Source organism: Xiphias gladius, chromosome 23 (genome assembly GCF_016859285.1).
Source record: "Xiphias gladius isolate SHS-SW01 ecotype Sanya breed wild chromosome 23, ASM1685928v1, whole genome shotgun sequence".
NCBI lineage: Eukaryota > Metazoa > Chordata > Actinopteri > Istiophoriformes > Xiphiidae > Xiphias > Xiphias gladius.
This window is the reverse complement of record NC_053422.1, coordinates 22,913,608-22,931,287: the sequence shown is the minus strand read 5'-3', so window position 1 is coordinate 22,931,287 and position 17,680 is coordinate 22,913,608. Positions and strand designations below refer to the sequence as shown.

General features: G+C 38.4%; 1 protein-coding gene across 1 annotated transcript in view; it reads left to right on the top strand.

Annotated features, from left to right (window-relative positions):
- Window positions 1–307: 307 nt before the first annotated feature.
- Window positions 308–17,680, top strand: part of LOC120785205 (gamma-aminobutyric acid receptor subunit alpha-2) — a 28,008-nt gene continuing 10,635 nt past the window's right edge. Inside the window, exons 1-6 of the mRNA XM_040119700.1 lie at window positions 308–378; window positions 3,498–3,613; window positions 10,912–10,979; window positions 13,465–13,685; window positions 14,656–14,738; window positions 15,662–15,805. Coding sequence (XP_039975634.1) covers window positions 308–378; window positions 3,498–3,613; window positions 10,912–10,979; window positions 13,465–13,685; window positions 14,656–14,738; window positions 15,662–15,805 — 703 coding nt within the window. The remainder of the gene's footprint in view (window positions 379–3,497; window positions 3,614–10,911; window positions 10,980–13,464; window positions 13,686–14,655; window positions 14,739–15,661; window positions 15,806–17,680) is intronic.

The window sequence follows — 17,680 nt, the reverse complement described above, 5'->3', positions numbered from 1 at the left end:
TTGGTATCGTCTAAATTGGTGATCCAATATTTCTGGTTACAGTAATGTTCTGTGAGTGGAGGCGTGGGACGTGTCAGTGAATACTAATTACTGTCAGTTGCTGTCTGTGCTGCTTCTTCTCCTCCGTCTCTACATACATATATATATATGTGTGTGTATATTGTGCTAAAGGGAATCCCCAGAAATAAGTAAGGGACATAACGACTGCATAGGTCACATATAGAATCCAGCGGCACGTCAGCCCGGTTAAACTGATGCTCCGTTCATTACAGCGGCTGTCCGGTTGTGTGTAGGTGTTGAAGCAGCCATGTGGAGCAGAGAGAGCGCTCCTCTACTTCTCGTCTGCCTGCTGGCGCTCACAGCTCTCTGGAAAACCAGGTGAGTCTTTTGAATGGGAGACGCCTCGACTGTTACGAGCGGTATCACTCACGTTGTCTCTGGGGACAGACTGGAGGTCTCTCCTCGTCTAGTTTTTTTTTTTTTTTTTTTTTTTTTTTTGTATAAATCATACTGGACTCATTATCAGTGGACACACAGTGTGTAGGAGGGGGAGACATTCAGCATCCCCAGTCTGACCATAAAAAGAACCTGGAGGGCATGTGGGGAATTATCTACAGCCTTGCTGAAAATGTAGCCTATTGCAGATGAAATGCAATTTCTACAATGTAGTCCTAAACAATCCTCAGTCCTTATGGTCTCCAAGGTTATTTAATATTAAAAATTCCCTAGACCAGCTGAGTTTTATTATTCCATCTATGATAGAAAAAACACAAAAACGCAAAATAAATAAATAAAGGATATTTAAGGATATTAATTGTCAATACCCTATTCTAATTCTGGATAATACAGCTAATATCAATACTTATCTGACCTTTTTGGCACCTATCACACCATTTACATTGGGTGTTACGGTGTCTTTCGATATTGACCAGAATCAACTGCTCACACCGGAGGACAGTTGACAAAATAAAGACAACCAATGTCGGAGGCATGAGAGCTAATTTAAATAAGGTCAGTGAATCCCTTAAAATCACTTCCATTATGACCCAGTCCAACGTACAGTACAGATTATGAAAATTTGTTTGGGATGGCCAAATTGTCCACCCCATCATTTAGTGCTAGAGGCTATTGGCCTTTTTAGGCTTTAGGTGTAAATAATAAAATACATTTTGGCTTAATTCTGTTTAGCTGCTTCGGTTACAGGGTCTTGGTTTCAGGCCTAGATGCTGGCCCTGTGTCAAAAACTGAAAAACACGAACCAACGGAGCCGGCATTAATGTTATTAGTAACACCTCTGCTTTTACTATTATGACAGGTCAAAATGTCTGCTGTCAAAAAGGCCTATTTGCACCATACCTGAAGAATGGGAAGAACAGGAAAATGTTCCTCTGGCATTCTCTGTAGTTTACTTGCTAACAAGTAAAAACAGATACAAACACAGTATGTTGGTGTTAAAATTTGATTTTTTCAAGTGAGACTGCTAGCAATTTTGGCTTTGCAGCCATTTTGCTACCGATTTGTTGTCAATTCTGTACTTCTTTTCACCAAGTGGGAGCTACTGTATTATAACTTTAGCTATTAGAAATTTGTGATATCTCCAACTTTACAACCAGAACAGCGCAAGTAACATTTACAAAAATGCATATCAGTATCTGTAATGGTAACGTATGAGCTGATATACAGTAATTAGGAAAATGTCTTATATTGCTTTTCACCTTATAAAACCTTAGCAGGGAATCCCCGCTGTTTTAGCTAACGTTACTACCTGGCTAACGTTACTACCTGGCTAGCTACTGAGGAAGCCTCGAAAACTAGCTATTTAGCTCTCCAGACAGCTAATGTTAGCATGCTAATGTTAACACAAAAGCAAAAAAATGAGCTGAACAGATGTGAATTAATCTAGGTTTATGGATAGACGTGAAAGTTACAATTTCCTCTACCCAAGGTTTCCTGAATAAACAGATTTGATGATGATTTAATGCTTTTACTGGTGCAATGCCGACAGCCTAAACCTAAACATATGTATGCTGTTCTCAAAGGGGGTGTGATTTTAAATGTGGCAAAGTGCTGCTGCTACACCAGTGGTGGAAGAAGTATTCAGATCCTTTACTTAAGTAAATGTACCAATACAGCAATGTAACAATACTCCATTACAAGTAAAAGTCCTGCATGAAAAATCCTACTTAGGTAAAAATGCATAAGTATTAGCAGCAAAATGGAGTTAAAGTAGTAAAGTAAAAGTACCGGTTTGGTCACTGATTGATATGTTATTAGATGATCAATACTGAAGCATCAGTGTGTAGCAGCATGTTACTGTTGTAGCTGCTGGAGGTGGAGCTAGTTTGAACCACGTCATATACAGTTTTATACATAGGGACCCGGGATAAATCTGAGGTGTTGTGAGATGATTAACGGGAGAGGAAAGAAGAAGAAACAAAGTTCTGATAGACAAATCAGAAGTTTTTGTTTTTGGAATTTTTCTCTAATCTTTGATTTTTGTTGAGATAAACGATCATTTGAACATTAATTGAAATTAAACCATGTGAGAGGTTTAGAGGGAAAAATCCCTATTTGGTGGAGCTGTTAACAACTCATAGACATCTGAAATGTGATCCTGACTACACACTGCTTTTTGTAAGACTTCAGTAGCCAAAAAAGTTGGAAATCACTGATTTAATTTTGAACATTTTGTTGTATTTTATAAGCTTGTTATTTTATCCATTGTGTAAAATCCTTATCCTCAAAGTAACTGGTAACTAAAGCTGTCAAATAAATGTAGTGGAGTAGAATGTACAATATTTCGCTCTGAAATGTAGTGGAGTGGAAGTATAAACTAGCATAAAATGGAAATACTCAAGTTAAGGACAAGCACCTCAAAATTGTAATTAATTACAGTATTTTAGTTAATGTACTTCGTTACTTTACACCCCTAAGCTATACTAGAGAACATACTTGAAAATAAGAAACAAAATATTCTTAGCCTATTAACACCAGGAAGCAGGCTACATTAATCCAACACTTTCACCAATCATAATTAGAGAGATGTGTACCAAACAGAAAATACTCAGATTTGAAAAATTATTAATATTGTATATACATTCCCTTTTCCTACTTAAAGTAAAAATATGCCCATAACCTGAGGCTGCTACACCAGAGCTCGTGACAGTGGTGATGATGTCGAGCATTGCTGTAGTACCTACCTGAATTTATTTACCATGAATCTCCAGCTCTGAGTAAATTAGCATGTTCAGTTTTGTTTTGGCTCCAAGATCAGATGGCTCACAAATGTTCTTGAACTGGGTCATCCATGTGGATGAGAAACAATGTGTATGTGCGTGTCTCTGTGGGCTGCCAGATAATAACCCTTTTCTTTCCATAAACCAAGCCTCTGAGGAAAACCGAGTTATGAGTCTAAATACATTTAAAATTTAATCAGATTCCTGTTTGTTGAAGGGCTCCGTAGCTGGTCATGTCGTTGTTGTGTGTTTGTCAACTAGATCAGTGAATGCCGATGCCACATCCGATGCCTTTAAAACCAACATCACCCTTTTCACACGGATCCTGGACAGATTGCTGGATGGATATGACAACCGTCTACGGCCTGGTCTTGGGGGTAAGGAAATTATACAGAAAAGAAGTTCTTTATTTAATATCTGTACAATTAATACAATCGAATTTTTTGTTATGAAAAACAAGTTTCTGTTTTTTTAAATAGTTGCTGGCTCATTTGGAGTGAGAACATTTCATTGAACATTAGCTTTTGTGGTACCGATAACCTTTGGCAGAAATCCCTTCAAGAATAAACTGACAAACACATTTATATGATTATATAACCCTCACTCCACTTCCTGGCAAGTAACAGGAGCCAAACTGGCCACATTTAACCCTGCAGAGGGCTGTATTCTTGCCCACTGAATCTGTCAGATATCTAAGGAAAGAAACTTTGGGTGCATGGCACAACAGCAGATTTGACATAGGATGTTTCAGTGTTGTGTAGTTGTGCTCCATGGTCTTAAAGCTAGTCTAACTGTAGGGAATAGAAATTATTTCACTGGTATGGCAAATATCTGAATTAGAGTTTTTCAAGTATTGCATAAAGTGATTTTGTATTTCATTCATTGGTCCATTGCTTCTTGAATTATACATTTTTAAAGGAGCAGTTTGAGTAAAAAGTACCACTGAAAGTTGATTGATATAGTTATATATTCCTTTGAGTCTTCATAACACTTTTGATTACATTCTGGTTTGTCACATGTCTCTCATATTTTTTATAATATCTGTAATAAGGGGGTAGAGTCAGACCCTTTAATTGTAATTACAATCAGCTCCGGGATACTTGTGCATTTTTTGTGTGTGTGTACATATCATTTTGTTTGAGTGTTGGGTTTTACATGGGTATTATTATATGCGTATAATCAATTTATGGAAGTTGTGTGTCGGGATTTATTTCATGTCGTGATCCCTTCCCGTGGCCTCAGTGCCTCTCCCTCCATCCTCACCTCTCCCATCATCCTCCATGTTTGGCATCTCATTTCCAGCTGGCCCTTCATCCCAAAGCTAAGCTCCTCCCTCAGGATTTGGTTCCATTTGAAATTCAAATTCCTGGGGCCATCAGCCCAGCCCAGGAACTGCCATATGGGGAACAGACCTCCTTTAGTTTGGCAATGCTCAGCCTGTACAACTGGACCTAGAGTGATAGTGCTACTAGCTAACTTTCTCTGGAGGAAAAGCTCCAATCTATTACCTGTTACGACAGAGTAGCTCCGGTATATATCTTACTTAATACCTTAATGATCATATTTCATGGCCTGTTTCCATCAGACATGGTTTTTTTGCACCAAAATTTATACTTAATGCAACCCTGGAAAATATAAACATTTAGCATTTTTCTTTGACATTTTTGACTTGGCCCTGGCATCAAAAAGATATTTGTAGTGCACTGGGAGATTTATAGCATTGCGTCAATAAAACTGTCTTGATTTGGACTGGAAAATTACATTAACTAACGCTTCTCCACCAACAGACAGCTCTGAAGAAGTGATCCCATTAAAGACAGCCTGAGTGGAGATATGCCATCTGAAATAAAACACTTAAATAAAACATTCAAACATAAATTAGACGCTTTCATCCAGAGTGTCTTAAAGTACCATGAGCACATACATTTTTATCAGATTTGGCCCCAGTGGGAGCCCAACCCCCAATCACTCAGAGTGTAGTACCACACTGTACCCATTACTAAACACAGGGCTGACATCATGGTGCAGAATTCAGTCTAAAAAGGGGAAATAAAATGACATCAGATGGAATTTTCCACACTGTAGACACATTAGATCTATATGTCTCATCTGTGGAAAAAACATGTTAACACTTCACTGAACTTTGGTTTATAACACATTTATAATAGCTGAGAAAGAGCCTCGTCACAGCTGCATGAGTGTGTTCACTCATACATGCAGGATATTCAGAGGTACAGAGTCAGTCCCTTTGACAGTTTTCATGGTTCAAGTAGCGTGCAACAAAAAAAAGGAGGCTAAACCCCAGTAAAATACAGTATATACTGTATGTGCTCTCTCTGTACGATTCAATCATTAATCTACAGCATTACAAATTACCTACATGCACACAGAGCGTATTACACAATTTATTTTCACCACACATATTGTTATTTTTGCAGTCTGACTTTGTAGCTTTTCTCTGCCAAGTATCTCTATTTTACTCTTCAGTATGAAAAATTTTAAATATTCACAAATACCCTGAGCTTCCGGGTGTGGACAAAATAAAATGAACACCTGTGTAATATAATGCAATGAATCCTCCATAACAAGACCACAAACTACAGCCCAAAGAACAACCCCAACACCATTCAGACACAGTGTCAGCCAAAGTTAAACACTAAAAGTCTCAAAAAGGTAGAATCAGTCTCAAGGCTGGACTTTGAGGTATTGTTTGGATTTTTCCACTAAACTGTGAGACAGTTAAATCCACATTAGCATTTTGCTGTGTCTTATTGTACTGAACAAGAGACACGAGTTTTACAGCCACTGAAAATCAAATGATGAAGATGGAAAAGATGAATCTAGGGCAGAGGTTTTCAATATGAACCCACGTGTCCCCTTGGGGCTACTAGAAGGTTTCAGGGGAGAGAAAATAAAACTACTGTAATCGTTTCAACAATGAATGAATTATTGTGTGGGATAAGGCTGCACATTTCTCTTGAATTTATTTATAGCAAATACAATAAAACCACAGCCATTTGATGGCTTAATAGGCCCATTGCTTTCACAAGCAAAAACAGCTATTTTTGTCTAATATTGAGCCTATAATGTAGCTACTGTGGCCTAAATTGTAATCCTAACTGCATTAATCCTGCATTTATTTTCATACTTGTCATGTGTTTGGGTGTTGACGCATACCAAGCTCTTTTAAAATGCAGCAATTGGTGTCTGTCACTTTCACTGAAATCAAGCCAGGCTTCAGAGTGAATGGAGAAAGCACAGTTGCGTCCACATCATCATTAGTGTGATTGCGAGGCCGCTCACTTCTGTTCATATTCGCAATTCTTCCCATCTTGGGGCTGTGGGTGCCATCCTCAGTGATTAAGATCCTGTGGATTTGTCACAAGCAGTATGGTCAGTGCTCCAACAGAAGGTGAAAAAAGGAAACTTAACAGGAAAATACAAACTGCTAAACACAAGGAAGCTCCTCACATGTCTTTGCTATAGACCACTACCTCAGTTAGTAAACTTCCATCTATACATCTGATTTCTAGAGTTTAAAGAACAGGTAAATAACAAGTAACCTTTAAAGCTGCATTAATCAATATTTTTATATTGATATATTTTATATTTTACTGCTCTTATCAATCCCCTTTTCCCCTGCAAAAAATGAGTTGAAAGGAGAGTGTATATTGGACTTACATTTGTCAAGTGGCCAGAAATAAGTCCAAATGAATGCTAATGTTGCTTTGTGTTGCCTGAATGTACAAACTGGTAATAGTTTGCTAACACTTAACTGCTAACTTAATTCTACTACTTTAAAACTGCACTGTTTTCCTGGGAGTGTTAAAAGCAAAACCGCAACACTGGGGCAAAAAACTGATATTGAAAACTTGTGTAATTGTGTAAAGTTTTATATAACTGTGAGACACCTCTAATATTTGCTTTGCCGCTGTGATCAGTCTTTTGAGCTCTGGCTAGAAAGGCTTATTTCCCTGGTTTAAACGGATATTGTTGAACATTTGTGTTGTTTGCACGGCGGGTGATATTCTGACGTCTTCTGGTTGGATTCTGTGTGTAATGAGCTAGGTGCCAAGGTGACTATTGCTGAACATGCTAACTACAGGAACTAAAAGGTCTGCTCAAACAGCATAAAATGCGAACGTTGCTATCTTCACTGAATTATTAAACACAACACTTCACCCGCAGTACAAGACATCAGGGTTTAAAGATGTTTAATTAAAAATCTGTAATGAACTTTAAACTTTAACCACCTTTGTATGTGAGTAATCAGCAATAGGGAAAGGAAGGTGGCACTTGTACTGAGTGTTAATGTAAGTGATGCAATTAAAACTTATGACAGTTGGATCAATATAGTCAAATCAGGCTTGGCTAACAAAGATTTCATCTCTCTGAAATGATGTCACTCACTCCCCCTTACTCATCCCTTTCTTCAGCATCGGGTTTTTGCTGATGTTCTTTTTCTCTGTCCAACCTGGCGAGAGTTAAGTTGACATTTGGATAGTTGCACAGCGGGATGCACAGTCCCCTAACACAGGCAGGTTGCGTCTGACCAATTAAACATGGTTCAGCAGGCCCATCTGTACCAAATGATTTAGATTATATGAAAAGCACATGTTTATGACTGTTCTTGCTGAATAAATGAACTTTAGGTATTGTCCTTGTTTCTATAAATAAGTGTCCTAACATCCTCAGGCATAAAACGCACTCTGGATATTTTTAAATAGTAAATACGTATTTTCCCCAAGGCCTGTACTTTTCCAGGTTTGCTATTGGGAGGATGCATCATTGGTACAAATAGGGTTAGTTTTGCTTGTGAATATGCTCCACTGATGCAATGCAACACGGGACTGGAGCTGTCACTTGGTGGAGGATTTGGTTTTCCACAGACCTCTTCTTTTTGTTTTTTCTTCTGGGGTTTTTTGGTACAGGTTAGTGATTTTTGTTGTTGTGATATAACAAAAATCATCTACTGTCGACACTCACGATAAACGGATTGAATAGTTAGTGTTGGTCAGTCAACCTTTCGTCTGCAGATAAATATACTTAAGAAGAACACAAACCAATGCACAGGACCAAACAAGAGGCGAGGGAGGAGAAAAAATACTTTTAATGGCTATTAGAGAAGATTCCTCATAACACACCTGATTAAAAAAAAAATCGACTGGGTAATGTTAACAACCCCCAAACAAGAACAAAATATGTCACACCCTGAAAAATAAACATCCAAAAGCAGCAAAGACACTTCATACAAGTAAAAGGGTCTGTTCTCTTCAATATGCAGAACAAACAAAACAAAATAGTGACAAAACAACTGTGAAGTAATGCACCGAAACCCACAGAAAAACCCACCTACAGAAAACATTCATTCTCATTAAACAAAATAATAGTCAAAATCCTATTGAACATCCAACTTACGTATATAAACTAAACATATACTGACAGAGAATAAATAGAGATACAGGCTTTTTATTCTCCTGCTCCTCTGTGTAAATACTGGTGTGCAAAGATCACTTTTTCTTTATGTTGTTATAAAAAGCAAAGAGCAAAAAAACAATAGCCGATCTTTTCATTCACATTTCATTGCATTAAGCGTTGCCAGTGTCTGAAATCCTTCACTTAGTCACTAAATATAAGCATAATTTTACCAGATATAGAAGACTTTTCAGTATAGTATAACAGGTGGCAAAATTCAGACATGTTATTTCTCCTATCTGGTAGGCATCTATTGCATTTTTTTCTCTCTTTCCACAATGCATGATGGTAGCTAGCTCTTGGCTAGGGACCATTAACTGTACAAAACTTTTTGTTTTATATTTTGGAATCATTTGTGTCTACAAGGTCAAGTGAATTTCACTAAACGTTCGGACAACGCACTATATAATGGACTACATAGTGAATGAGTGCAGTCAAAGCCATGGAGAAGTTCAGGGTATAAAAGTACATTACACCATCATGATAAAATGCACCATGCTGGGCCTTTGTACAAGAAGAAGCAGTGCGCCATGACTACGTTTAGTGTCAGACAAGGATTTTACTGGGTTGGTGTTTCATGTGTGCCTCCATAAAGAATCTATCTCTTTAAATAAGTCAAACTAATGGAGCCACAGTAAAAAAACTGATCATTCTAAATCAGCCTGATTCACATACAAAGGCTTGGTTTACCTAAATAAATGCACCCCATTGTATGTCTTGCTAAATGGATTGCACCTATTACCCGGCAACCTGTCACTTCCTCTTGATTTACATCACCTTCTAAATGAGAAAGCATTTCCATAATAGGTCTTGTTAGAGGGACATGGATGGCGGCTTGCCTTGCCATGCATGAGAGCACTTTACTTGGGAGTAATCATCTCTTTAGATTGTATGTGAGATGCTGTTTGCCGTGTAGTACAGAGTGTAGAGTAAAACGTAAAAGCTTTCTGAATTGACCGAGCAGGAGAGATTGAGCTTCAGTAATTATTGAAGGAGACAGAGTGTAGAGAAAGCAAATGGACCTGATGCAGCAGCGCCGATGCAGTCGCACGTTATCACTTGAATAGGAAGCATATGAGGCTTTGCTCTTCCTATCTCTCACAGCAGTATGAACATTTAGGACAAATTTTATACGCTTAAAATCATAGCTTACATGTTACTGTGGCTCGCTAAATTTAATCCTTACAAGAGCTGAGTTTTTTACACAATATATTGGTGATCCATCTGATTGGCAAACAAATGACAGTGGAAATAAATAAGATGGGTTTATGAGGAAGATCAGCAACAGTTAAATCTGACCTTCACCAGGTATATGACTGTATGGAATCATTACATCTTTAAATATTGCTGCATACTCAGAACATGATGTATTAATCCTATTGAATTTACTTTTAAAAGAGACATTCCTTTCTGTTTTTTATTTAAACTAATTTCGTGGTAGTGTTTGTCATTTAAACTAATCTGTAAAATTTCAGTCCTGGTTGATTGGACGACACCTGTGTAACTGGTGGTAACAGCAACTGCCATATTGATATTGAGGCACATGGTGGAAGAAGTTTTCAACTCATCAGCAGGACAAAGTAGAGGATGTTCTCTCGCTAGGCAGTTGGAGGTGCTCGGCCTGCAGCGCTAACAGCTCACTGTGGCTGCTCCTTCTTGTTCCATGACTCCCTGCAAAAAAGACGAATCCTCTGTCAAACAATGCTGAAAATGACCGGGTCCAATCTTGCAGGCACGTTTTTGACGAACGTTTGCGGTCGGCGCCAACCTCAGTACCAAAATCACATTTCCTGTGACACTACACAATAAAAGCCATCCTGTTTTGCCTGCTTTTAATGTGAAGCAGTTACAGTAGGAAAAGTTAAGTTTGAACGAAGAGTAAATTAGTTCAGCTCTAGTATGGTTGTAGGAGAACTGTTTCTTAAGCTGATTTAAGTCCACAGGAAACCCCTTCAGTTGCCTTTGTTTTCTCTTTAAAATAACGAAAAATAAAGCTTTTAGCACAGAATATTCTGTCAGCTTTCCTGGCCTGTATTAAAAATCTATGAAACAAGATTCCCATAAAGATAAGAGAAGACAGAAATCACAAATCCCATTTTACCCACTTCAGTGCCTTTAAATTTTCTTCTTTAACAGCATTTTGACTTTGTTTTTTTCTCATTTGGTGCCTTGATGCCTCTATTTGTTGTCTCTTATCCAGACAGGGTAACTGAGGTAAAGACAAACATCTACGTCACCAGCTTTGGACCAGTTTCAGACACAGACATGGTGAGAGCAGATATCGGATATTTATTCATTGTGTTTAATTATTCACCCGTATCTTTGTTGTTGTATAAACATTTAGAGAACAGCACCATTCCAGAAGACGGCCTTGTACTCCCTGTTCATACTTAAAGGAAGAAAATATGCTTGCTTTGCTTTATTTTTAGTTTCATTAGGGCTTCCACTCCTTTCATGATTTCATCATCTCTCTTTCTTTCCCTCTCTCCACACACGCACATGATGATGCTGGAGTGGGACCAGTATTCCTCACTACAGCACAATGCCTATTCATCTGACAATTTTCATCTTATAAATTATTGAAAGTCCTCTTGTTATTCAAGTCATTCCTTTGTTTATCCTGGGCTTTCCTGTTTATCATTCTGAAGCATGCACCCACCTTCACATCATATCATCAACGCCCCTTCTATTATTGAAGGCCCATTTTCCAAGTGATTGATCTATTGATATAACAGTTATGATGTTGGAGTTCAATGCCGAGGTGTCTGAAAGATATGTAAACTAGAAGGCATTCAGCTGAACATAAACCCCCATTTATGCAGAACAGGTCTCAAAAAAATAAAAGCAGATCCAGATCACCACCCTCATCTGGTTGACTAATTTTTCCCAACCGTGATCCGTCCACTAAATTTCAGCCAAATCACCTCTGATGTCTCTTTTTCAAAATCTCTCACAAACAAACAGTTGGATAGACAAACAGCTGACAGGAAAATATCATCCCCTTCAGTTCCACTGGCAGAGGTCATTACTGACGGCCACTGGAGCATATAGCCCAGAAATGTGTCTAAACTGTGAAATCAGGGGGGTATAATCATCTCAGTGAATGCTCAGGTTTGAAAAATTATTATTTATTAATTAGTAAAATGCACAAAATCGTCTAACAAAATAGGGATAAGAAAAAGAAGACATACTGGATTCAGCTTCACGAGCATTAGCCAAAGGGGCTAGAGGTCTATTTAAACCGTTGGCCAAAAAGCTTTATAGTCTTTGGCTGCAGTTTTATAAATAAGCAAATACAAGATGTGGTGTGTGTAGTGACACCTTGCATTAAAAGATCATTTTGGTTTAACACTGTACAACCTGGGTCTCAATTTCATATTTTGGCCATCATTCCTAATGGTAACATTGTAATCACCAAGTGAACGGCTATGATCTCACAAAAAAAGAAGTCAGATGGGGTAAGAATCAGAAGCAGGTCAGACGATGAGACAAGTTTGAAATGTAAGGCTGGTCATATTTGATTTGATTTTTTTTTTTTTTTGTATTGTCAATTGAAATGTAACATCCAGTGAGTATTTATGACGGCGGGACGGTCTACGTGCAATCGACTCACAATAAACCACAGTGCCCCTGTTCACCCGCATGTTACCCAGTGTAATGGCGTGGCTCATTAAGTTCTTTTTAGAGCTCTATGGCACAGAGGAATAAGCAATATCAGGCTTGAGCTACGCTGGCAATACTTGCTGGTAGGATTTAATTCATTGTTGGTTTTCTTTTCTTGTCATTGGTTTTTTTGACAGTAAGGATAATATAAAATATCATCAAATTTATCCTTTAAACTATCACTCTGCTTAGCCAGAATTATTTAGAATTATTTTTGCTTTAATTATTACAGTTTACAGACCAACTTCCAGCACTTTGACCCACGTTTACCATACTTTTCCTGTGTTTGCATTCATTTTCACTTCTATTAAAATGGTTTAGAGTTGTTAGCGCTACAGTTGGCTTGTCTAGAATTTGTGGGATCATCTGATTGCTCATATTTCCCACATTGTGACATTTGTTGATCTCAGAGAATACTTTGGTGGGTTAAATATTATCATAACCAATAGTAAAGATGGAGAAAACTATGAAAACAAGACCTGCACTGTAATAAACCACAATGATTATGTTACTGTAAGACCTGCTATACCCTCAAAGAATTTCATTAGTCTTGGTTTCAGTGGACTGTTTCAGTGTCCCAAGTTCCAAATGAAAAAGGCTTTTCAAAAAAAAACCTCCAGTGGAATTTATGTCTCTCTCTCACTCTCACTTGCCGTGTGTGAATCACACAAACACACACTCACTCTCACGGACACACATTTCACAGCCCTAAATCCTTTCTCTTGTGGGTTCTTTTGACAACGGAGGTAGTAGGTCAAGGGGTTGTCTTGGCCTCAGAGGCTCAGAGAGCAGTGTGGAGCGCGGAGAGCGCAGGCCCCTCCTTGATGGAGCTTTGACAAATAGAGGAAGCCGTACAGTGCCCAGGTTTTAAAGTGGCAGGTGAAGTCAGTTGTGAAGAGCTGCTGCTTGAAGGCTCCCATAAAACACGTTGGTGGAAAGAGCAGTGTGTTTTATTTTCCACTTTTCGAGGAGGAAAGGGACCTTCACTTTCATACAAGTGAAAGCTGAAACATGACAATAGATTTATAAGTAATAGAAGCAAAAACTGTTAAGCTGTAACGTTAAATACATTTATCTCCTCTGCCCACAGGAGTATACCATAGATGTTTTTTTCCGGCAAAGTTGGAAGGATGAGAGGTTGAAATTTCATGGACCGATGAACATTTTGCCCCTCAACAACCTAATGGCGAGTAAGATCTGGACCCCAGACACCTTCTTCCACAATGGGAAAAAGTCTGTGGCTCATAACATGACCATGCCTAATAAACTGTTGAGGATCAAAGATGACGGAACACTGCTGTACACCATGAGGTAATTCTAGCAGAAGTGTGTCCTGAGAAAAAGTTGTAGTAAAAGTTGTGTTCATGTTTGAGACATTGTGGGAAATACACTTATTCACTTTGTGATTGATTGACACCGCCCTCATGTCTCCGTGCTAAATATGAGGCTACAGCCAACAGACCGCTAGCTTAATAATCATCCGACACATAAACCCCATAAAACCACATTGGGTTTTCACCCTTCAGTTAAAGTACGGATTAAACAAATGAGATGCAATGTGTTAAATAGTGAGCTTTAGAGTTGCCTGTAGTGAGTTTATTACCTTTTGACAGAACCAGGCAAAAGGTTTCCCCCTGTTTCCTGTCTTTGTGCTAAACTAAGCTAACCACATGCTGGCTGTAGCTACGCATTTAGTGTGCAGACATGAGAGTGCTACCAGTCTTCTCAGCTAACAATAAGCCAAATAAACCAAATCTAATTTCCTGAATGTGGAACTATTCCTTTAAAAACTGACTTGGATAGATCACTTCACTTGCAAAAGTATGTGATGGCCTTACAGAAATACACCCAGCAATGCCAGTGAATCCTGTCTGTTCAAATGTATTCTTCTGTTTTTTGCAACGCGCCATCCTTTTTCAAGAAAATCAATTTGAATGATAAAATAAGGACATATATTTTTGCAGTGGTTGAATAATGCATTAAATAGTACATACAAGACAGTTTTTTATCACATAGCTAACCTGCAATCTCATCACAGTCGCACACTAGTCTTGATTTGTGCTGGTCTCTGCAGTACCTTGTTTACTTTGCTCTGCTGATTACAGTTAAGAGGAATTATTTTGGTCTCAAGGCAGTACAGATGGGAAGCGTCTTGAATAGTGCATGAGGCTTGTGAGTTGTTTCTTTTTTTTTCTTTTTTTTTTGAGACCGTGCCTAATCTGTGCTGTTTACTTTTCATGCATTTGCAAAGTCTCCTTAATTTTCTGTGAATTGGATGCAGGTTAACTGTGCATGCAGAGTGCCCAATGCATCTGGAGGATTTCCCCATGGACTTTCATTCCTGTCCACTAAAATTTGGCAGCTGTGAGTAACTCTGATGATGATAGCGCCTGAGGGAACTTTAAGTAAAATGCTATTTTCTATTTTTTTTTTCTCCTCACTGGTTCTTTGGCATGAGAGCAGCCTAAGAACTGAGTGAAGCTGGGATGCATGGCTCGGTTTTCTGGCAGTAGCCTTACAACTTTTAACAAACTATGCAGCAACAATTAAACAGAAAGACTGACCGATAAAAGACTGAGTGGAAATGTCACTGGGAAATATGGGTAAAGGACTCATCCAAATATTTTTATTTTGTGAATTTAAATCTGTTTTAATCATAATTCAATTGCCATGGCTTCTTTACATTTGGATGAATTTTTGCTTTAAGCTGCTTCTAAGATATTGGTTTAAAAACAAGGTGTTATTAGATATCAGATCATCAGTACATGGTGGGTCATGTCTGAAATGCCTTGACTTCTCACATTCATTAAATGTCCCATTTACTTTTAATGCATTTATGTGGTGACCTACAGTTTTTACATTAATCTCTTTACTACCATTTACTACCCTGTTGCAACAATAAAACAATCTGTAAATTGACCTGATTGGCAGCATATTTCAATAAATGAATATACTGAGGGAAAAGAAAAATCAGTTTTTTTGTTTCATCAGACATTTTTAGGTTCGCAGACAAGCTTTAAAATTTTATATTCAATGTATGCTGTGACTGATTGAAGAGGGTAAATGTCACTATGCATCGATTGCTTGTTGGCGTTTTACATCTTCAACCACTGAGATATTGTTTCTCTCTACAGTATTCTTTTTTCTAGAAACCCAGTATCAAACACAATATAGTGGGATCTTTTCATTTGGGTCACTGAAATAATTTCTCGAAAAATCATCAATAGCTGTGGCTGCCCCAGATTTATCCCCGTATGGGTTTATCCTCTTCTCTTTTTTTTTTTTAGATGCCTACACAATCTCAGAAGTGACTTATGCCTGGACTCGAAATGCCTCCGACTCTGTGGTAGTGGAAGGAGAAAGCTCCCGTCTGAACCAGTATGACCTGCTCGGACAGACGGTCGGGCAAGAAACTATCAAGTCGAGTACAGGTAAGCTTTTGTGGAGAACTGAATCCACCTCTTGACTCCTCAACCTCCTACTCACCTCCGTCCTAGCCAGTAAATTTTTCTCCATCTTAAAAGAGGAAAGAAAGGCCTGGGTTTTCAAATACTAGAAATTACAAAGCTAAAATAGTTTGGGTTTTGCTAGATAGTGACCAGCTGGCACACATCAAAAAGTGGATATTTAACAGCTGTTTCACCCTTTAGCGACAAAGCCTTTGCAAACACACCACTAATCTGAAAACTGTTTTGCGCGGTTAATTTTGTGGAATCAGGATCCGAAATATCTTTATTATCTCAGTTCCAAACAGCTCCAATGTGAAAATCAAACTGTGAAGATTTTGTGCTTGTTTCGGTGGATGTTGAACTTGTCCACCTCCTACATGTTGCAGGAGGCGGCCGTAGCTTACTGTGAAATGCTTGCTAAGTTTTGTCTTTTTGTTACTCACTTTATTTGGCTTGAAAAATGCTGAGAAATGTTTGTTCTGGCTTCCTCTGCATGACAAAGATTCAACTAAACAGGGATTTGGCATTCATGCATCTTGAATTCCCTACTTTGTTCTGTATATTGTTAATGTGCATTTAGCTTGGCCTGGGGACCCAAAAGCAGCATGACAGGTGAGCTGCTGCTGCGTTTAAATGCAGCGCAGTTTCTTTGGATGGGTTTTGAATGGATGTCGATAAAAACAGACGAGTGATGCTGATGCAGAACTAAACATAAGGGAGCACATCTGTCTGTCTGTAGCTGAGACACTAACAGAGGGGCTCCAGGAGAAAAGAACGGCTGCTGTGTTCTTCGGTGATTTAAGTGTCATCTCTTGGTGCCCAAAGACACAGGAATGTCTCACCAAAGTGCAGTGACGCGTGAAATGACAAAGAAAATCTATGGTCTCAGCCCAGAAAGTGAATGACTCGGTGTGCATTGAAAATAGGGCATTTCACCCAAATGGACCTGCAGGAGACATTAGCAAGTGAATCCAACAGTGACAAGCTCATTATTGGACAGGATAATTAACTTTGGTTGTGTCAAGAGTTCTAAAATATTTTTTAAAACATAAAATGAACTTAAAAAAATGTTTGGAAGGATGATTTTGAAATTATATTTAACTAATTGTTTGTTAAACTGAACAGCTATTCCAGTCCAATCCAGTCATAGTTTAGCAACCATTACTAGGCACAGCTGGTGTTTCAGGCGTTGGATATCTCCACATGTTGAAGCGGTGGGCACGGGGGGCTAGTAAGAGCAATACTCTACACGTAAAGACTTTTAAGCCTCTCCAAAAATACATGGGCAAAAGTGCAAGACGTGGATTAAACCTTATTTTTCTCTGCTCTAGCGTAAGCTGCAATTTATTTAACTACAATTTTTTCTTAAAATACAGAGTTCACAAGAGTGGGTTTATCCCAGTGTCTGAATCTTCTCTATTCTTGACATGTCTTTGTGACGTCGATTGACATCTAGCAGCTTTTCAAGCAAGTTTAACTACTTTCCGTTGAAAGCAGTTGGCAACACTGATCAGTACTGGATAATGTATCAGAGTTTAGGCTAACATTAGCAGCTCTTTGTTGGATATGGGCAAGTTTACAGTCCAGCAAGCCCAGACAGACTCATTATTCGAGATAGACTCACAGTACATTCACTAAACAAACTGGTTTGTCCTCTTGCTAAAAATCTTTTCTCTTGTTACGTTAAACGTGAAATATACGAGCCATGAAGCAAAAATCTAACCTCTGTTTTGCTTGTCAAACAAAGCTGTAGGACTGTAGTCAACCAAAGAAAATCTTGGTCAACTGAAACTGTACCTTCTCTTCAACCAATCGATTGAATGTGGGGAAGAAAAAAATCTCTAGATTGACTAAGTC